The following is a 22,020-nucleotide window of genomic DNA, read 5'->3' on the forward strand; positions in this document are numbered from 1 at the left end:
CCCTTCTCTGCTCCCTCCCCCGATGTCTCCCCTTCTCTCCTCCCTCCCCCCATGTCTCCCCTTTTCTCCTCCCTCCCCCCATGTCTCCCCTTCTCTCCTCCCTCCCCCCATGTCTCCCGTTCTCTCCTCCCTCCCCCCATGTCTCCCCTTTTCTCCTCCCTCCCCCCATGTCTCCCCTTTTCTCCTCCCTCCCCCCATGTCTCCCCCTCTCTCCTCCCTCCCCCATGTCTCCCCCTCTCCCTCCCTCCCCCCATGTCTCCCCCTCTCTCCTCCCTCCCCCCATGTCTCCCCCTCTCTCCTCCCTCCCCCCATGTCTCCCCCTCTCTCCTCCCTCCCCCCATGTCTCCCCCTCTCTCCTCCCTCCCCCATGTCTCCCCCTCTCTCCTCCCTCCCCCCATGTCTCCCCCTCTCTCCTCCCTCCCCCCATGTCCCCCCTCTCTCCTCCCTCCCCCCATGTCTCCCCCCTCTCCTCCCTCCCCCATGTCTCCCCCTCTCTCCTCCCTCCCCCCTGTCTCCCCCCCTCTCTCCTCCCTCCCCCCTGTCTCCCCCCCTCTCTCCTCCCTCCTCCCTCCCCCCATGTCTCCCCCTCTCTCCTCCCTCCTCCCTCCCCCATGTCTCCCCCTCTATCCTCCCTCCTCCCTCCCCCATGTCTCCCCCTCTATCCTCCCTCCTCCCTCCCCCATGTCTCCCCCTCTATCCTCCCTCCTCCCTCCCCCATGTCTCCCCCTCTATCCCTCCCTCCTCCCTCACCCTCCCCCCATGTCTCCCCCTCTCTCCTCCCTCCCTCATGTCTCCCCCTCTCTCCTCTCTCCCCCTCTCTCCTCCCTCCCCCATGTCTCCCCCTCTCTCCTCCCTCCCCCATGTCTCCCCCTCTCTCCTCCCTCCCCCATGTCTCCCCCTCTCTCCTCCCTCCCCCATGTCTCCCCCTCTCTCCTCCCTCCCCCATGTCTCCCCCTCTCTCCTCCCTCCCCCATGTCTCCCCCTCTCTCCTCCCTCCCCCATGTCTCCCCCTCTCTCCTCCCTCCCCCATGTCTCCCCCTCTCTCCTCCCTCCCCCATGTCTCCCCCTCTCTCCTCCCTCCCCCATGTCTCCCCCTCTCTCCTCCCTCCCCCATGTCTCCCCCTCTCTCCCCTCCCCTCTCCCTCCCCCATGTCTCCCCCTCTCTCCTTCCTCCCCCATGTCTCCCCCTCTCTCCTCCCTCCCCCATGTCTCCCCCTCTCTCCATGTCTCCCCCTCTCTCCTCTCTCCTCCCTCCCCCATGTCTCCCCCTCTCTCCTCCCTCCCCCATGTCTCCCCCTCTCTCCTCCCTCCCCCATGTCTCCCCCTCTCTCCTCCCTCCCCCATGTCTCCCCCTCTCTCCTCCCTCTCTCCTCCTCCCCCATGTCTCCCCCTCTCTCCTCCCTCTCTCCTCCTCCCCCATGTCTCCCCCTCTCTCCTCCCTCCCCCATGTCTCCCCCATGTCTCCCCCTCTCTCCTCTCTCCCCCATGTCTCCCCCTCTCTCCTCCCTCCCCCCCCTCTCTCCTCCCTCCCCCCCCTCTCTCCTCCCTCCCCCCTCTCTCCTCCCTCTCTCCTCCCTCCCCCCATGTCTCCCCCTCTCTCCCTCCCATGTCTCCCCCTCTCTCCCCCCATGTCTCCCCCTCTCTCCCCCCCATGTCTCCCCCTATGTCTCCCCCTCTATGTCTCCCCCTATGTCTCCCCCTCTCTCCTCCCTCCCCCCATGTCTCCCCCTCTCTACTCCTCTCTCCCCCCTCCCCCCATCTCGCCCCCCTCCCCCCATGTCTCCCCCTCTCTCCCCATGTCTCCCCCTCTCTCCTCCTCTCTCCTCCCTCCCCCCATGTCTCCCCCTTTCTCCTCCTCTCTCCTCCCATGTCTCCCCTCTCTCCTCCCTCCCCCCATGTCTCCCCTCTCTCCTCCCTCCCCCCATGTCTCCCCCTCTCTCCTCCTCTCCCCTCCTCTCCTCCATCCCCCCCCCCCATGTCTCCCCCTCTCTCCTCCCTCCCCCCCATGTCTCCCCCTCTCTCCCCTCTCTCCTCCATCCCCCATGTCTCCCCCTCTCTCCTCCCTCCCCCCATGTCTCCCCCTCTCTCCTCCCTCCCCCCATGTCTCCCCCTCTCTCCTCCCTCCCCCCATGTCTCCCTCTCTCTCCCCCCCCATCTCCCTCTCTCTCCCCCCCCCCCATCTCCCTCTCTCTCCCCCCCCCCATCTCCCTCTCTTTCCTCCCCCCCCATCTCCCTCTCTTTCCTCCCCCCCCATCTCCCTCTCTCTCCCCCTACCCCTCCATCTCCCTCTCTTTCCTCCCCCCCCATCTCCCTCTCTCTCCTCCCCCCCCATCTCCCTCTCTCTCCTCCTCCCCCCCCATCTCCCTCTCTCTCCTCCTCCCCCCCCCATCTCCCTCTCTCTCCTCCTCCCCCCCCCATCTCCCTCTCTCTCCTCCCCCCCCCCATCTCCCTCTCTCTCCTCCCCCCCCCATCTCCCTCTCTCTCCTCCCCCCCATCTCCCTCTCTCTCCTCCCCCCCATCTCCCTCTCTCTCCTCCCCCCCCATCTCCCTCTCTCTCCTCCCCCCCCCATCTCCCTCTCTCTCCTCCCCCCCCATCTCCCTCTCTCTCCTCCCCCCCCATCTCCCTCTCTCTCCTCCCCCCCCCATCTCCCTCTCTCTCCTCCTCACCCCTGCCATCTCCCTGTCATGTATCTTACATTATTATATATAACTGTATCCTAACATGCTATACATTACTGTTATAAGATATGACCTGTAACCACCAGCATACCTTACCACCAGAGGTGCACTTGCAAGAGACAGGTCTATAAGGACAGGTCTCAGGCCAGTGCAGCATTTCAGAGCTGTGAAATAAAGGTGCAGGTCCAGAGTGACCTTGACTTCACTACATGCCTCGTGTGAATCTGTACTGAGGGGACAGGACTTTACAGTGGCGACGAGTTACGGGATTACAGAATCCACAGAATGGCGAACAATGGATCAGATGAAAAGTACAATGTGGGAGACAATTGGGAGGAATTTATAGAAAGGCTCCAGCAAAGCTTTGTAGCCAAAGACTGGTTAGGCGACGATAAGGCAGACAAGAGAAGAGCCCATCTCTTGACCAGCTGTGGCTCGAAAACATACGCTTTAATGAAGGATCTGTTGGCACCCGAGAAACCAGCAAGCAAGTCATTTGAAGAATTGAGCACACTGGTAAGAGACCACCTGAAGCCAGCAAGCAGCCTACACATGGCCAGACACAGGTTCTACAACTACAGACGCTGTGTGGGCCAGAGTACACCCGACTTCATGGCGGAACTTCGGAGGTTGGCTAGTTTATGTGAGTTCTCCGATGAACGGAGGAGAGAAATGCTGAGAGACTTTTTCATTGAAGGAATAGGTCACGCAGGCATATTCCGAAAGCTCACAGAGACCAAGAACCTGACCTTAGCAGCACTGGTTGCACAGACATTCTTGGTAGGGGAAGAAGAAACGAGGTTGATTTAAAATGCAGGTACGACAACTAACGAAATATCGGAACAAGAAGTTCACAGCACTAAACAAGCTGCTACCCCCACACACAGACAAAACCGGGAGAACAGGCTCTCGACAGCAGGCAGAAGCCATCAAGGGCCACAGGAACGGCTGTTCACACCTCATCAACCCACAATGCGAGCAATCAATTACAAACTGAGAGAAGCTCAAGAGAGATCAGCCAGACGCAGCTCATTCTTTGGGAACACTTTAAACAATAGAACAGGTCTGTGCTGGAGGTGTGGGGGTGGGTACTCATCAAGGGCATGTCAATTTCAGCAGGCTGTTTGCAGAAATTGTGAATATAAAGGGCATTTGGCCCGCATGTGCAAAAAAGCGGCAGCTCGGCTGGTATGCGAATCGGATGGGTCAGAAAGCGGACCAGAAGATGGTGGGACAGTACCCGGGACACCAATGTACAGCGGGTCAACACGATCAATGGCTGCTGCTCCTACAACAGGACGCCTCCTATAATGATGAGGGTCCTACTCAACGGGATATCTGTCAACATGGAGCTGGATACGGGAGCGAGTCAATCTCTCATGGGCGCTCAACAATTTGAACAACTGTGGCCGCATAAAAGAGACAGACGAAAACTCACAAGGGTCGACACCAAACTAAGGACCTATACCAAAGAAATCGTACCAGTCCTCGGCAGCGCCATGCTCTCTGTCACACACAAAGGGACAGTGAACCGACTTCCCCTGTGGATTGTCTCCGGAGAACCCCCAGCACTGCTGGGGAGAAGCTGGCTGGCAAAACCAAACTGGAAATGGGATGATGTCCATGCCATGTCATTAGAGGAACGGACCTCCTGCTCAACAGTTATAAAGTATTTAAACATCTCTTTCAGCAAGGTGTGGGCACTTTCAAAGGGGCCAAAGTCAAAATCTACATCACACAGGATGCTCGACCGGTCCATCACAAGGCCAGAGCTGTACCCTATGTGATGAGGGAAAAGATTGAACACGAACTAGACAGGCTTCTGCGGGAAGGCATTACATCACCTGTGGAATTTAGCGACTGGGCAAGTCCCATCATCCCAGTCATGAAGCCTGATGGATCCGTAAGAGTCTGTGGGGACTACAAATCTACCATAAACAGAGTCTCCCGACAGGACCAGTACCCGCTGCCCAGAGCGGAGGACTTATTTGCCACATTGGCTGGAGGTAAACTTTTCTCAAAATTAGATCTCACATCTGTGTATGTGACGCAAGAATTGACCGAGGAATTCAAGCTACTCACCACCATCAACACACATCGAGGCCTTTTCATGTACAATCGATGTCCATTCGGCATCAGGTCGGCAGCTGCCATATTCCAGCGCAACATGGAGAGTCTGCTCAAGTCCATCCCGGGGACGGTTGTATTTCAAGACGACATACTTATCACAGGCAGGGACACCGACTCCCATCTCCGTAATTTGGAGGAAGTACTAAAGCGGTTGGATCGGGTAGGCCTACGAGTCAAGAAATCCAAGGGCCTGTTTCTCGCACCCGAGGTTGAATTTTTGGGCAGAAGGATTGCCGCTGATAGAATCCGTCCAACAGAGTCCAAAACTGAAGCAATTCGCCTGGCACCCAGGCCCCGGAATGTCTCAGAACTGCGCGCCTTTCTCGGGCTACTCAATTACTTTGGGAACTTTATGCAGAACTTAAGCACGCTGCTGGAGCCTCTCCACGTGCTACTCAGGAAGGGGTGCGATTGGTTTTGGGGGGACGGCCAGGAACGCGCCTTCAATAAGGCACACAACCTTCTGTGTTCCGACAGTGTTTTGACTTTCTTTGACCCAGGTAAAAAGCTAGTTCTCGCGTCAGCGTATGGGGTCGAGTGCATTTTGCAACATGTCAATAGTGCGGGCAAATTACAACCCATAGGTTATGCCTCCAGGTCACTTTCGCAGGCACGGAATGGTAGAGAAGGAGGCGCTCGCGTGCGTGTACGGTGTCAAAAAGATGCACCAATACCTTCTTGGGTCCAAGTTCACGTTAGAAACCGACCACAAGCCCCTCACGTCCCTCCTATCCGAGAGCAAGGCAATAAACGCCAACGCCTCGGCGCGAATTCAACGGTGGGCACTCGTGCTGGTGTCCTACGACTATACCATAAGGCACAGACCAGGCACAGACAACTGTGCCGACACGTTCAGCAGACTACCCCTGGCGACCACGGAAGGGTCTGACGAACAGGACTGTGAGATAGTCATGGCAATCAATGCCTTTGAGTCCACAGGTTCGCCCATGACGGCTCGCCAAATCAGAGCCTGGACGGCCAGTGACCCCACGTTATCCTTAGTAAAAAGATGTGTCCTAACCGGTGATTGGGCAGAGGCTCGCGATGCCTGCCCCGAAGAATTAAAACCCTTTCACAGGCGCATGCATGAGCTATCACTACAAGCAGACTGCCTGATGTGGGGCAGCCGAGTAGTCATGCATCTACGAGGCAGAGAGGCATTTGTCCGGGAGCTCCACTGCGAGCACCCGGGGATCGTTCTCATGAAGGCCATAGCCAGATCCCATGTCTGGTGGCCTGGTATTGACGCGGACTTGGAGCTCTGCGTCCGAAGGTGCACCATTTGTGCCCAACACAGCAATGCCTCCAGGGAGGCTCCACTGAGCCCCTGGCCCTGGCCTACCAAACCGTGGTCGCGGGTGCATGTAGACTATGCGGGCCCATTCATGGGCAAAATGTTCCTTGTAGTTGTAGATGCATTTTCAAAGTGGATCGAATGCACCATTTTAAACTCGAGCACAACCTCCACCACTGTGGAGAGCCTCGCAACCATGTTTGCAACGCACGGAATCCCTGACATATTGGTCAGTGACAATGGTCCGTGCTTCACCAGCGCAGAACTCCAAGACTTTATAATTGACCACGGCATAAATCACGTCAAGACAGCACCGTTCAAGCCGGCCTCCAACGGCCAGGCGGAGAGAGCAGTGCAAATCATTAAACAAGGCATGCTCAAAATCCAAGGTCCCACGCTGCAGGGTTGCCTGTCGCGACTGCTGCTGGCATACAGATCTCGTCCGCACTCACTGACTGGGATACCCCCCCGCGCAACTGTTGATGAAAAGGACTTTAAAAACAAGGCTCTCATTAATCCTCCCAGACATGCACGAAATCGTTGAGGCAAAGCGCCGTAAGCTGACTGAGTACCATGACAGAAATTCGAGGGGGAGATGGAATGAGATAGGGGACAAAGTGTTTGTACTAAACTATGGCAGGGGTCCCAAATGGCTTGCAGGGACAGTAACAGGCAAGGAAGAAAACAGGTTACTGGTAGTACAAATGGACAATGGCAAAACCTGCCGGAGGCATGTAGACCAAGTCAAAAGCAGATTTACCAACAACACTGCGGTACCAGAGGCAGACTACAATGTGGAACTCGCACAGAGGGAACAACCTGAGGAAAGGGCAATCCCAACAAACAGCCCAGGCGAGTCAACAACAATCACACCAATCGAAACAGACAGTACAGGCGAGATACCAGCAACCACACCCAAAGAAAAACAGACACCAAGGCAAACAACTGAACCACAACTCAGACGCTCCACGCGAGAGCGTAGACCACCTGAGACTGAACCTATAAAGACATAGTCTCCCTCTCTCCCTCCCCTTTTCTCTCTCTCTCCCCCCCCTTTTCTCTCTCTCCCCCCCCTTTTCTCTCTTTCTCCCCCCCCACTTTTCTCTTCCCCCCCCCCTTTTTCTCTCTTTCTCCCCCCCCCACTTTTTCTCTCTTTCTCCCCCCCTTTTTCTCTCTTTCTCCCCCGCCCCCCAACTTTTCTCTCTTTCTCCCTCCCCCCCCCCAACTTTTCTCTCTTTCTCCCTCCCCCCACCCCCCACCCCCCACTTTTCTCTTTCTCTTCCCCCCCCCACCACCACCACTTTTCTCTCTTTCAGAATGCTGCGAAAATGTTCATGTAGATAATCACAGCGATATTTTGGGCAAAATTCCTAGAAATAACCCAAAAGCCCAAGCAGCTGCTCCGGTGGCAAAGAACTCTGCGCAGTTTGTGGTTTGGCCGCACTTACGGCTTCCTCGTCTATCGCACTATGCATGCACGACCGGATTGAGCGCACGTGAAAAAAGGGGGCAGAGTCCAAGGCGCACATGCACAGGACACAAAAAAGTTGTTGCAAATAATCACACTGTTATTTTCAGTAAAGTTCAGGCTAGCACAGAAATTTATTTTCCTATTGAATGCCTAAGAAAATCAATGTTCAGATTCCCGTGTATTTTAGCTAACAATACATTAGCTTCTAACACCTAATAATCTCTCTGTAGTAAATGCTAATGACTTTAGATAAAAGTGGGAAAATGGGAATAAATGCACATGGCTTGCATATCAGTATCTCCATTGGTACAGGACAAAGTGCAAAAGTGCAGGAACACACAAAAGACTGCTGCAACAACATTCCTTTCACATTGCTTTCCAGTGCTGTCCTGAATGTTTGCTACCGTCTTCCCCCACCCTAAAGAATAAATAAAGAACAAAAGGAAAATGGACAGCAAAGAGCAGTCGAAAAAAGAAAGCAAAACAAACAAATCAAAAGTCAAAAAGGCAGATAAGTCACCGTCAGCTACATGAGGATAATGCTTTCAGGTATGTCAGAGAATATCCTGTAACTAATAAGCAAAGCCATGGGAGATCCACTGGTACATTTACAGCAATTGTGTTATCTAACATTTAATTTAATAAACTTCGTTCCTGTGACCTCTACCACAAAGAACAAGAGCAGCAAAATCATAGAACATTATCAGTTCCAACCTCTCCACCATCCTGACTTGGGCATATACCATAATTCTTTCATTGGCACTGATACAATATCTTACAATTCCCAACCTAACACCATCATGTGATCCCTATCACCACAGAATTGCAGCCATTCAAGAAGGCTCACCTCGCCACTACTTTAGCAGGGCAACTAGTGATGGGCAATAAATGCGGCCTTGCAAGCATCACCCATATTCCAAGAACAAACTATAAATGTATATACCATTTTTTTGAATCATTAAACCATTTCCTCTCTTTTCAGCAATTGATCTGTTTCATTGCTGTATTTTCATTTTTGAATAATGGCTATGGGAAATTACACAATCAGCAAGAGTAAAACTGGTGTATATTTTTTGAAATCATTAATTGTGCGGGGAGGGGTGGGGTGGAAATTTTAAAAATTTATATTGGTTACTTAATGAACAAAATAAGATGTTTTGCTTTGATTGTTTTTAAGTGCAGCTAAACTCCTGTGACATTGCTAGTGAGCAAAAAAGAAAACGTGCCCATCTGTCTCTCTTTTTCTTCCTCTCGTGTGTCTTTCACACACTATAATTGCAGACGCTCCCTGGTTTTTGTATTGGTGTGCAACTCTTTCTAAAAAAAAATTCTGTCATTACCTGCAATCTCTCCTATATGCGCCTTACTCTCAATCATGCATTTTGTGCCTTTTAGTTTTGTCTCTGTTTTTCTGTCTTTCATTATATCTGCTATAATGAATGAATGTGAAACTCCTTTTATATTTTCCAATTAAATTTACCCTTTAAGTCCCTAGGCCTGGCCCCCTGACTGCTATTGGTAGGTTGAAGTCCTGTGTCAGGACTTGAACACATAATCTAGGCTGGCACTCCAGTGCATGACTGAAGAATTGCTGTGTTGGTGAGGATACTGTACTTCTGATGTGAATTAAACTGAAGCCCTTTCGGTCTGTTCTAGTGGACATTAAGATCGCATAGCATTATTTGAAGAGCAGAAATTCTCCTGGTGTCTGGGCAAAATTCCTCCCTTAACCCAAAACTTATTAACTGGTTATTATTCACTGTTTTGGTCTTTGTGGAATCATCTTATGTACAAAATAGGCTGTTCCATTTGCCTACATAACAAAAGTTACTTCTGTTCAAAGTATTGCATTGTATGTGAAGTATTTCAGATGTGACAAGACACTATAGCAAAACAACTCTTTCTTCCTTCAGGGAGTTCATCTTTAGATTCTCCGACGTTGCTTTGGAGGTTTTGTTTGTGGCAGTTCAGCTTTTGTTGTAGAGACAGACAACACCTTGTGAAAACAAGAAAAATTATCTTTAAAATGTTTTCAACAATTTACTTTAAAAAAAGTCAAGTGAGCAAATATATCTTAATTGTTCTTTAATTTTCTTTTCAGGTTCGCCCATGCACACATCAGTGTCTTGCTTAAAAAAAGCAGGCAAGTGGTTTGTTTCTAGGCCTCAGCCTATGTCACTTATGAACTAACCACGAGGATGTAGGGAACAGCGGCTCCAGAACATTAGCCTCCTTTCTAGCTCTCCCTGAATGGCAGTCCCTGCTTGACACTTGGTGCTTACTTTCCTATGGAAAAGGTGCTTGCTTTCCTGTGAAAGTGGAGAATTTGTCATGGGGGAAAACCAGTTTTCAAACCTCCTTTGCTGTGCAAAAGAAACAGTATGATTTGGATTTAGTTCTTTGAACTTAAGTACTGTATACATATACTGTACTGTAATATCTAATACAATAAAAAATATAGAAACAGGCCATTCATGCCATCCAGTCCACATCAGTCCACCACGTGAGCAAATAGATCTGAAATTTCCTGTGCATTTGTGCCCAGATACACGCGTAATCTGGACGCAAATCAAATACATGGCCTAAAAGACACCGTTATTTTAGATACAAGTTAGGCGCGCAAGTACAACACACCCAAATGTTTTTGATCTTTTACAATTGGCTATCGATCCCTCTGCCAGAATACATCTCCGCCTATATTAATGGCCCTGACCCCAAGTTACACAGCCACATAGAGTTTCCTGCAAATGCACTTGTTCAGAAGCTCTCTGAATTACAACCAGATTTTCAAGCACAGCAGGAAACTAGTCATTTTTCTGGGGTTTTACTGCCAGTTATTGAGGATTTTTTTGAAAAAAGAAAATTCTCACTGAAACCAACTCTGTATTTTGTTTCTTTTATTGCAGGTTCTTAAACATGCTGCACCTAATGTACATGAATGATGGTTAAATGAGCTGAAATTTATATTTCTTCTTTAAGTATGAAAATTTATGATGTGAGTTCGGGCCCTGATTGTGTATGCTGATTTACGCCGATTTTACGTTCGGGTGTATTCTAATGAGATTTGCAGGAAATTCGAGCGCAACTCGATATTGGCAGAATAGGCACCAGAATGGGTTCATTTTGGAGTCTAACTTCTGGGATGCACCCACGGAGGAAATTCCAGGCCATAGTTCTCAGCACATTTGGCCACCCTGCTCCCAATATTCTAACATAGACATAACATTGTATAAAGCATACCTCTGTAAGTTTATTTCTGATCAAAGTAGCAGAGACATTTAAGGAATTATCCCCCATGTCCACCTTTGATATTTCTGGCAATTTTGGTCCAATTACGACTGTTGTACTATCAGTATCTAATCCGCCAAATACATTAATGTCCATTTGCTGATTTATTTTCTTCCTGTTCTGCAACTGAGTAGTCCTGGGAACAAATCTAGAGACACATGTCCTAACATTAGGTGCCCGGCTTTTTCTTTCTGAACTATGAGAGTCTTTAGAATCACAAGATTTGTCCAAATGCTGATTGTGAAAACAGGATTCAAAACATGAAGAGTTTTCTGAACAAGGAGGGAAGTCTTGAGGTAATGTTCCATGTGATGAAGGCATTTGAGGATATTCTTGTCTGATCCTTGATATGGATGAGGACAGTTGATAGTTTGGCTGTGCTGGATGCAATAACATTGGGTAACTATACATGGAGAAATCCATGTTCCACTCCTGGTTGTTGGATTCTAAACTTTCACAATGTTCAGGCTTTTTGGAAAATGATTCCCTTGTGATATTTGGTAATATAACTGGATTCCCACCTTTCTTTTCTGTCTTGTACAGGTCTATATCTAAAAAGGACAATTGTGAAAAAGTATAATTAGGTAAATATTTGTAAGATAAGTTGGCCACTACAAATGTCATATATATAAAAGCTTTATCATGAAATGTAACATATCACAACTCATAGGCACTGCTGTACTACAATATAAACAAACACAGCTTTCGGTTCACTATTCTCATTAGATTAAGGGTTTTAAGGCTCAGTTTGCACTCTTATTCAAGTTAGAAATTTGTAGATTCAAACCCCATTCCAGGATTTGAGTACAGAATCAAAACTGATGCTCGAGTGCAATAGTATAAAAGGACTCAAGACGTTAAACCAGATGCCTGTCCCGTCAGGTGGATGTAAAAGATCCAGTGGCACTATTTCAAAGAAGAGCAGGGGAGTTCACCCTGGAGTTGTGGCCAATATTTATTCCTCAACCTACATCACTGAAACAGATTATCTGGTCGTTATCTCAATTGCTGTTCATGGGATCTTGTCCGCAAATTGGCTGCTGCATTTTATACATAACAATGATTAGAACATAAGAATTAGGAGTAGGAGTAGGCCATATGGCCATTCAAGCCTGCTCTGCCATTCAATATCATGGCTGATTTTTTACCTCAACTCCACTTTCCCGCCTAATCCCCATACCCTCGATTCCTCTAGCGTTCAAAAATGTATCTATTTCAGCCTTGAATTTACTCAACAACTCAGCATCCACAGCCCTTTGTGGTAGAGCATTCCAAAGATTCACAACCCTCAGTGAAGAAATTCCTCCTTGTCTCGGTCTTAAATGGCCGATCCCTTTTCCTGAGACACTGCCCCCTAGTTCTAGACTCTCCAGCCAGGAGAGGTCATTCCTCCCCCAGTATCTTATAAGTTTCAATGAGATCACCTCTCATTCCAGAAAGTATAGGCTCAATCTCTTCTCGTAGGACAACCCTCTCATCCCAGGGATCAATTTAGCGAACCTTCGTTGCACCGCCTCCAAGGCAAGTACGTCCTTCCTCGATAAGCCATCCCGGGAATCAGTCTGGTGAACCTTCGCTGCACTCCCTCAATAGAAAGAATGACCGTCCTCAGATTAGGAGAGCAAAACTGCACAGTGCTCCAGATGTGGTCTCACCAAAGCCCTGTACATTTGTATTAAGACTTCCTTGTACTCCAACCCCATTGCAATAAAGGCCAATATTCTATTTGCCTTCCTACACTTCAAAAGTACTTAATTGGTTGTAAAGCATTTTGCGACATCCTGAGGTGCTACATAAATGAAAGTTCTTTCTTTTGCAGCTAATTTAATGTACTCTTAATGTCATGCATTAAAATAATGTTACTCATATCTCAGTCACAGAATGATACAGCACAGAAGACTGCCATTCAGCCCATCATGCCTGTGCCCGCTCTTTGAAAGAGCTATGCAATTAGTCCCACTATCCTGCCCTTACCCCATTGCCCTGCAAATTTATCACTTTCAAGTATTTATCCAATTCCCTTTTGAAAGTTATTATTGAATCTTTATCACCACCCTTTCAGGCAGTGCTTTCAAGATCATAACTTGGTCGAGGTGACTGTTGTCTGATCATTCCCTCAGTACCCCTTGATCCCTTTAGCCATAAGGGCCATATCTAACTCCCTCTTGAATATATTCAATGAACTGGCATCAACAACTCTCTGCGGCAGGGAATTCCACAGGTTGACAACTCTGAGTGAAGAAGTTTCTCCTCATCTCAGTCCTAAATGGCCTACCTCTTATCCTAAAACTGTGTCCCCTGGTTCTGGACTTCCCCAACATCGGGAACAGTCTTCCCGCATCTAACTTGTCCAGTACCGTCAGAATCTTATATGCTTCTATGAGATCCCCTTTCATCCTTCTAAACTCCAGTGTATAGAGGCCCAGTTGATCCAGTCTCTCCTCATATGTCAGTCCAGCCATCCCGGGAATCAGTCTGGTGAACCTTCGCTGCACTCCCTCAATAGCAGGAACGACCTTCCTCAGATTAGGAGACCAAAACTGAACACAATATTCCCGTTTATCCCGACTCTCTGCTTCCTGTCTGCCAACCAGTTCTCTATCCACGTCAGTACATTACCCCCAATATCATGTGCTTTGATTTTGCACACCAGTCTCTTATGTGGGACCTTGTCAAAGGCCTTTTGATAGACCAAATACACCACATCCACTGGTTCTCCCTTGTCCACTCTACTAGTTACATCCTCAAAAAAATTCCAGAAGATTTGTCAAGCATAATTTCCTTTTCATAAATTCATGCTGACATGGACTGATCCGGTTACTGCTTTCCAAATGCACTGCTATTTCATCCTTAATAATTGATTACAACATTTTCCCCACTACTGATGTCAGGCTAACTGGTCTATAATTTCCCGTTTTCTCCCTCCCTCCCTTTTTAAAAAGTGATGTTACATTAGCTACCCTCCAGGCCATAGGAACTGATCCAGAGTCAATAGACTGTTGGAAAATGATCACCAATGCATCCACCATTCCTAGGGCCACTTGCTTAAGTACTCTGGGATGCAGACTATTAGGCCCCGGGATTCATCAGCCTTCAATCCCATCAATTTCCCGCCTAATAAGGATTTCCTTCAGTTCCTCCTCCTCATTCGATCCTCGGTCCCCTAGTACTTCCAGAAGGTTATTTGTGTCTTCCTTCGTGAAGACAGAACCAAAGTATTTGTTCAATTGGTCTGCCATTTCTTTGTTCCCCATTATAAATTCACCTGAATCTGACTGCAAGGGACCTACGTTTGTCTTCACTAATCTTTTTCTCTTCCCATATCTATAGAAGCTTTTGCAGTCAGTTTTTATGTTCCCGGCAAGCTTCCTCTCGTACTCTATTTTCCCCCTCTTAATTAAACCCTTTGTCCTCCTCTGCTGAGTTCTAAATTTCTCCCAGTCCTCCGGTTTGCTGCTTTTTCTAGCCAATTTATATGCCTCTTCCTTGGATTTAACACAATCCTTAATTTCCCTTGTCAGCCACAGTTGAGCCACTTTCCCCATTTTATTTTTACTCCAGACAGGGATGTACAATAGTTGAAGTTCATCCATGTGATCTTTAAATGTCTGCCATTGCCTATCCACGGTCAGCCCTTTAAGTATCATTTGCCAGTCAATTGTAGCCAATTCACGCCTCATACCATCGAAGTTACCTTTCCTTAAGTTCAGGACCCTAGTTTCTGAATTAACTGTGTCACTCTCCATCTTAATAAATAATTCTACCATATTATGGTCACTCTTCCCCAAGGGGCCTCACACAACAAGATTGCTAATTAGTCCTTTCTCATTACACATCACCCAGTCTAGGATGGCCAGCTCTCTTAATTGGTTTTTCGACATATTGGTCTGGAAAACCATCCCTAATACACTCCAGGAAATCCTCTTCCACTTATTGCTACCAGTTTGGTTAGCCCAATCAATATGTAGATTAAAGTCACCCATGATAACTGCTGTACCTTTATTGCATGCATCCCTGATTTCTTGTTTGATGCCGTCCCAAACCTCACTAGTACTGTTTGGTGGTCTGTACACAACTCCCACTAGCAATTTCTGCCCTTTGGTATTCTGCAGCTTCACACATACCGATTCCACATCATCCAAGCTAATGTCCTTCCGTACTATTGCATTAATTTCCTCTTTAACCAGCAATACCACCCCGCCTCCTTTTCCTTTCTGTCTATCCTTCCGAAATGTTGAATACCTCTGGATGTTGAGTTCCCAGCTTTGCTCACCCTGGAGCCATGTCACCGTGATGCCAATTACATCATAACCGTTAACTGCTATCTGCGCAGTTAATTTGTCCACCTTATTCCGAATACTCCTCGCATTGAGTCACAGAGCCTTCAGGCTTGTCTTTCTAACACATTTTGCCCCTTTAGAATTTTGCTGTAATGTGGCCTTTTTTCTTTTTGCCAGGTTTCTCTGCCCTCCACTTTTACTTTTCTTCTTTCTATCTTTTGCTTCTGCCCCCATTCTACTTCCGTCTGTCTCCCTGCATAGGTTCCCATCCCAGTCATGTTCGTTTAACCCCTCCCCAATAGCACTAGCAAACACTCCCCCTAGGACATTGGTTCCGGTCCTGCCCAGGTGCAGACCGTCCGGTTTGTAATGGTCCCACCTCCCCCAGAACCGGTTCCAATGTCCCAGGAATTTGAATCCCTCCCTTCTGCACCACTCCTCAAGCCACGTATTCATCGGAGCTATCCTGCGATTCCTACTCTGACTAGCACGTGGCACTGGTAGCAATCCCGAGTTTTGAGGTCCTACTTTTTAAATTTAGCTCCAAGCTCCCTAAATTCGTCTCGTAGGACCTCATCCCATTTTTTTACCTATATCATTGGTACCTATATGCACCTCTCCCTTTTCAAAATGTCCTATACCCGCTCAGAGACATCCTTGACCCTTGCACCAGGGAGGCAACATACCAGCCTGGAGTCTCGGTTGTGGCCGCAGAAACGTCTATCTATTCCCCTTACAATAGAATCCCCTACCACTATAGCTCTCACACTCTTTTTCCTGCCCTCCTGTGCAGCAAAGCCACCCACGGTGCCATGAACTTGGCTGCTGCTGCCCTCCCCTGATGAGCCATCCCCTCCCCCCAACAGTACCCAAAACGGTGTATCTGTTTTGCAGGGGGATTACCGCAGGGGACCCCTGCACTACCTTCCTTGCACTGCTCTTCCTGCTGGTCACCCATTTCCTATCTGGCTGTGTATCCTTTACCTGCGGTAAGACCAACTCACTAAACATGCTATTCACATCATTCTCAGCATCGTGGATGCTCCAGAGTAAATCCACCCACAGCTCCAGTGTCGCAATGCGGTCTGTCACGAGCTGCAGCCGGATACACTTCCGGAAATGGAAGTGTCTCTGACTTCCCACATATTACAGGAGGAGCAGAACACGTGTCCGAGCTCTCTTGCCATGACTTAACCCCTAGATTAACTTAATTTGGCAACAATGCTAAAAGGTTACTCACTGATAAAAGAAAAGAAAAAGAAAAACTACTCACCAATCACCAGCTAATCACTTACAGGTTACATGCTATTGCTGAAGGAAGTATTTAGACCACCAGCTGCTCCTTTGGGGAGAAACTAGGTTATCAAATTCAAATGAAATCAGCAGGAAATGCTACTTTTCATTGGTGGGTTACCTGACTGTTCAGTTGTTACCATTTCATGAATATAATATTTGAGCCAATCAGATGCAAGTGTGCCACAGACTTTGCATATAGAATACTTGCAAGTATTCCAAGCGCATAGATGCAAAAATGTATTATATTTAGTACTGGAATACCTAAAATTGTTTGTGTTCTGAAAGTCTGAAGCATGCAAACTTTAATGCTTTGCTACAAGAAGACGACTAATGTTTTCATTATAAAATGGAAAGGACGAACCGCATTTTCAGGTTAAGAAACAATTTTCTAGCTTTGTTATAAGGGGACAAAAGGGAAGCTACTAAATGAAAAAGTGTTTCGTGAACAAACCTTCGTTGCCTGTTGCTCTCATTATGTACCTTCTCCTCTCCTTTAATTTTGTTCTGGTATCCTCCACTGTTTCAAATTCTGGGGCATAACACACATGAAGCAAACTACCAAAAAAACTTCTTTCATCCAGTTTGCGTTTTGCTATTCTGAGAAATGGTTGAAACATATGGTTAAATAGTGTTATTATGTATTGCAATATACAAAGTGAACTTTGTTCATAGAAAATAAAAATACAGAAACAATTACTACATTAAATTGAATTTTCAGGAAAACATACACATTTTGAAATATTCTCTATTACCTTCTCCAAAATAAATTATACTGAAGTAAAATTTCTACAAAAATGAAATATTTCTAAAAAGTCAGGAGCAACTAAAAATCTAGAATGTTTCTTTTAAATAAAAGTGTGGAGTCCAATATATGTTACAATAAGCTGTAATTTACAATTTACTGGCTTGAAATTTCTATCTAAAACAGATGCATAGGTTCAACAACAAATTGGATTTAAAATAGCACCTTTAATGTAGTGAAACGTCCCAAGGCACGTCACTATGAGACAATAAATTTGACACCAAACCACATAAGGAGAAATTAAGGCAGGTGACCAAAAGCTTGGTCAAAGAAGTAAGTTTTCCAAAGCTTAGGGCCTAGACAGCTGAAGGCACGGCTACCAATGGTTGAGTGACTATAATCAGGGATGCTCACGAGAGCAGAATTAGAAGAGTGCAGATATCTCGGAGTTGTGGGGCTGAAGAAGATTACAGAGATTGAGGGGGGGGGGGGGGGGGTGGTGAGGACATGGAGGGATTTGAAAACAAGGATGAGAATTTTGAATTGAGGCGTTGCTTATCCGGAGCCGGGTTCAGAGCACATTGTACAGTATTCCTAGATGTAATTCACTCAGACCCAAGTAAAAAATAAAATTGGTAATTTCTTGTTTTATTATGAAGCAAGCCAAACTAAGTTCATTACAAAAATACTTAAACTCTGATTAAGTTACAAAAAAAAAAATTAACAGGCTTAATTCTTTTTGCACCGAGAAAGTTATCCTGGCTCATTACCTTGCACTCTGTAATCTTTGGTATTTGATATGATAAACTTCTGTGAATTCCTCAGCTGGGTACTCATCCAATGCAAAATACTCTTCAATGGTTCCATATAAAGCAAAGAGTTCAATCAGCTCCTTCATGACTCCCACAGCTGGCACTCCCTGTATTAGCAAATGCTGCGATTCCAGATTTATTGTGTACACCTAGATCATTGTTAAACATTATTAAGGTGAAGAAACCATAATGCTAATGACTTTATAATTGTTAACACTATGGCACTGCTTTAGATTTTTCACATGGTCAGGCAACAAAATAGAAACCAACATAAATTACACTTCTTGGATTTTGCCTTTAATACCTGATAAATAATGTTGAATATTACTGTGTTATCCAATATTCTTCCACTACCCTGTGAAAATTATTACACACCAAATAATTTTTTTAATTTTTTTTTATTGACTTCAAATGCAATAGGTATTGAATTGACCTTTATGCAATTACTTTTACACTGCTCATTGTGCTCCACCAAGAAACTGCTGTAATGAGCAGAACCGAGAATTAAACTCAAGAAATAATTTTCATTCATAAAATACCTTTCACAACCACAGGACATCCTAAAGTACTTCTCAGCTAACAAAGTAGTTCTTAAGTGTAGTCACTGTTATAATGTAGGGAAACAAGGCAGCCAATTTATGCAGAGCAGGGCCCCACAAACAGCAATGAGATAAATGGCCAGATAATCTGATTTGCTGATGTTGGTTGATGAGCAAGTCTTGTCCAGGACACCAAGATAACTCCCCTTCACTTCTTTGAATAGTGCTGTTATATCTTTTACAACCGCCTGAGAGCGCAGACTTGGTTTAAAATCTCATCTGAAAGACAGCACTTCAATACTGAAGAAGTCCTGCACTGAGTGTCAGCCTAGATTATGGCCCAGATTTTGCTGTATAATAACGGTGCAGTTGTCAGCGTTATTACAGGGTAAAACTGACAGCAACTTCTGGCGTCCGCACATGTGCAGTTAAACGCGGAAATCTAGAAGCTGCTGTCGGTGATACCCTGCTCTTCCGCAGGCTCCACTGTTGCAGTCTTCGCCGATGGAATCTGTACAATGATCACTTTAATGGCGTAAATGTAGGCTAATTATCCACTATTCATGCACTAAAGACATGAAAAAGTTAGGGATTGTGAAATCAGGAAGGTTAGGGATTGTGAAATCAGGAGTAACTGAGATTTTGCACAGCATAAGTTATAATTACTGCTGAAAAACTTCTCTGGCCTTGAAAAACGAAAATTAAAAGTGTGGAGTCTTATTCCATCAGAAAAAAATGAATGTTGCAGATTTAAAAACAAAAAAATATTTTTTTAGTTTTTCTTTTATATCTCTAAATCCCATGTGTATGTCCCAATCATTATGTATTTCCTGTTTTTTTTTTACTTTGTATTTTGCGTGTCCCAGTGAGGATTCTTCAATCTGATTTGTTGAAGAATCTCACTGCTGCTTGCCACATATCCCTTGTAGAGGTCGTCACATTGGATCAGATGCCCAAAAACTTGGCCCCGAAATTGCCCTTCGTCCCAATTGGGGGCAGTAACCTTCCAGGGCCGGGACTTCCTGCAGATTTGGGCCGTGCACCCTTCAAAGGAAGCGGAGCACCTTCTCCGGCACTCTGCTTCCTTGGAGTCCAATGCCACATAGAGCAGGCCAGAGCTACGCAAGCGCACCACCCTTCAATTAAAGGGGAGGGCCGCTGCACACTCTGTAGGCTACCACTGGGCCACAGGGAGGCGATCGACCGGGCCAGCAGCCCGGCACCCAAAGCAAAGTGCCGGGTTGCACGATGGCTGCCTGGTCAATGTGAGGGCCACCATTGTCGGGCCGACTCTTCAAATAAAATTGGTGGCCCGGGTGCTAAAGGCCTCCCTTTTAAAGGCCGTCCCGGCGGCGGATATCTGCCAGCTTCACGACCCGCGAAGATGGCGTTGACATCCGTCCACGCCAGCCTCGCGGCCCATGGGGTTATTAACCCCGCAGGACGCAAAGGGGCCGACGTGCACGGCGATGACGAAATTGGCAGCTGCGCGCCGGCCTGTAGTATTAACCACGGGGCGCAGCGCTGCCAGGACAGCGCGCCCCCCAACCTCCAGGGCAATTTCCCGAGAGGCTGCCTCCCCCAGGCAAAAACACCAGAGGAGTTAACGGGGCTAGAAAAAGGGGCAATTTTGTGCCCTAGAAATCTCCGCTGAGAAATCCGCGAAATGCCTCTGGGCAACTGAACGGTGAAAGCAGTTCCTTCGCCGCTCACAGCAAAATCAAATCCAATATGTTCAAGTCTCTAGAGTGGGGCTCGAACCCACAATCTAACTACTACTGAGCTGAGGCTAAAACTGTCAAGTAGAAGGAAAGGCTAGAGAAGAGTACTTTTTGTTTAAAGTATTCCTTTTTATATAGGAAAATATTCCATACACACTCGAAACGTCTTCAATATTTGTGCAGGTCCAGTTCCAGTCGCAGGATCTCAGCTGTCACTAGCTTCTGTTTCTCTATCTACAGATGCTGCCTGGCCTACTGAGTGTTTCCAGCATTTTCTGTTTTTCCTGGACTGCACGGAGCACCAGTCTGAGCTGCGCTAGCACCGGGACCGGCTCAAAAAATATTCGGACAGAACTTACTTTTACAGCCCTCAGCCTTCGACCCTCTCTATACTTGGGCCGTGTAAAACAAACGCTTTTCTGCTGATGGTGCTTCAATACCTCCGGGCCTTGAGCAGCCATTTTCAAGCGAAGGGCAGGCAGTTGCAATCGAACAGCGATCGCTCGATTATTCGCAACTCCACTGGAAGAGCCTTAAAGACCCGCAGTCCTCGAGTGCTGATTGGCTGTCTGTTCAACTCCTCGCGAAGTGATTGGACGCCACGAGCTGTCAATCAAACAGCTTTTGTAAAATGTTTTTGTGAAACCGAAGTTGGCGGGTGGTCGTGTTCTAGAATGCGGTTTAAATGGGGAAATCTGGAATTGTGTGGATAACGGAACAACAAGGCCGTGCTTTACTTGGGAAGGGGCGGGTCAGGGCCCCGCCGCTCTGCTATTGGCAGCCCTCAACAGCGCGAGGCCTGTGCTATTCAGGCCGGGCCTGAAGGCAGAGCACAATTGTGTGAGGTCGCTGGTGGCGGCCTTTGATCGGGTGGTTGGCGAGACAATGCTGTGCGCCGGGGCCGTATGTGTGCAGCTCAGACTCAGCAACGTCAAGGACTGCTTCCTGCACCTGGCCTCACAGCGAGCGTCGCAGCTGCATCTGGAGGAGGTGATGGCCGCCGCCAACGGCGTCTTCTGTCCATTCTCTCTCGACTGTCTATATTATTTATGCCTGCATTTATTGCCCATCCCTAGTTGCCCTGAGAAGGTGGTGGTGGCCCAAGTAGTGGCTTCCTCGGCCACTTCAGAGGGCAGTTAAGTGTCAAACACGTTGGTGTCATATACCAGACCGGGTAAGGAAGGCAGGGCATTCGTGAACAGGTTGGGCTTTTCCAACTGACCGCTTAATTACTGATATCAGCTTTTTATTTCCTAATTTTAGAAAAAAAACATTCAGATTTACAAACTGCCATGTCTCTAGGCCAACAACATAATCATTACACTACACTGCCGTACCCTCGTTATGTTTACATGTCAAGCCTAAGAGGTGTGAGGATGTGTCTGGAATCAAATGTGAACCCTTGCTCATGTTATACCATGTGCAGTATTTTAAAATTGACAGTATAACTGCATCCTGTCGCAAGAAGTTTGAGACCAGCTGTCGAGTTACTGTCTCATCACTGGTGTAGTATGACTCCAGTTGGATCAGAGTTACATTTAAACTGTTCCTTTTCTTTTAAACTTAAAAATAAATCTTTAATATTAGATAACAGAATCTAATTTGAATACTTGTGAACAAGTAACTGCATGCACATAAATGTGCCTGAACATAGTTCTGTTTTCTATAACTTGGAAATATTGGCCCCACATCATCACAATGATGCCATAAACTTTCTTGTAGGATTTTGTGTGTGTGTTGTAAGGTTGCAAAATTTGTGGGAAATCTC

General features: G+C 47.1%; 2 protein-coding genes across 5 annotated transcripts in view; one reads left to right on the forward strand and one right to left on the reverse strand.

Moving 5' to 3' along the window:
* Positions 1-7,698: 7,698 nt before the first annotated feature.
* rbm48 (RNA binding motif protein 48) lies at positions 7,699-20,736 on the reverse strand. Of its 3 annotated transcripts, XM_070880924.1 has the most exons (5): positions 20,612-20,736; positions 17,951-18,141; positions 16,890-17,035; positions 10,815-11,413; positions 7,699-9,570 (listed from the first exon to the last, which is right to left on the reverse strand). In XM_070880924.1, exons 1-5 carry the CDS (start codon positions 20,711-20,713, stop codon positions 9,499-9,501), a joined length of 1,110 nt encoding a protein of 369 aa, XP_070737025.1. In that variant the 5' UTR covers positions 20,714-20,736; the 3' UTR covers positions 7,699-9,498. The 3 variants fall into 3 exon arrangements, with proteins under 3 accessions (XP_070737025.1, XP_070737024.1, XP_070737026.1); XM_070880923.1 differs by lacking the exon at positions 7,699-9,570 and having other exon boundaries at positions 10,389-11,413; XM_070880925.1 differs by lacking the exons at positions 7,699-9,570; positions 20,612-20,736 and adding an exon at positions 20,410-20,581 and having other exon boundaries at positions 10,389-11,413.
* pex1 (peroxisomal biogenesis factor 1) overlaps positions 20,442-22,020 on the forward strand; it is a 119,458-nt gene continuing 117,879 nt past the window's right edge. For both annotated transcript variants that reach the window (XR_011593346.1, XM_070880922.1), the window contains exon 1: positions 20,442-21,242. Coding sequence is in view for 1 of the 2 variants with exons in the window: in XM_070880922.1 (XP_070737023.1) it covers positions 21,138-21,242 (105 nt within the window). In the remaining variant the exon portion in view is untranslated. The remainder of the gene's footprint in view (positions 21,243-22,020) is intronic.

Source organism: Pristiophorus japonicus, chromosome 5 (assembly GCF_044704955.1).
Source record: "Pristiophorus japonicus isolate sPriJap1 chromosome 5, sPriJap1.hap1, whole genome shotgun sequence".
NCBI classification, from domain to species: Eukaryota; Metazoa; Chordata; class Chondrichthyes; family Pristiophoridae; genus Pristiophorus; species Pristiophorus japonicus.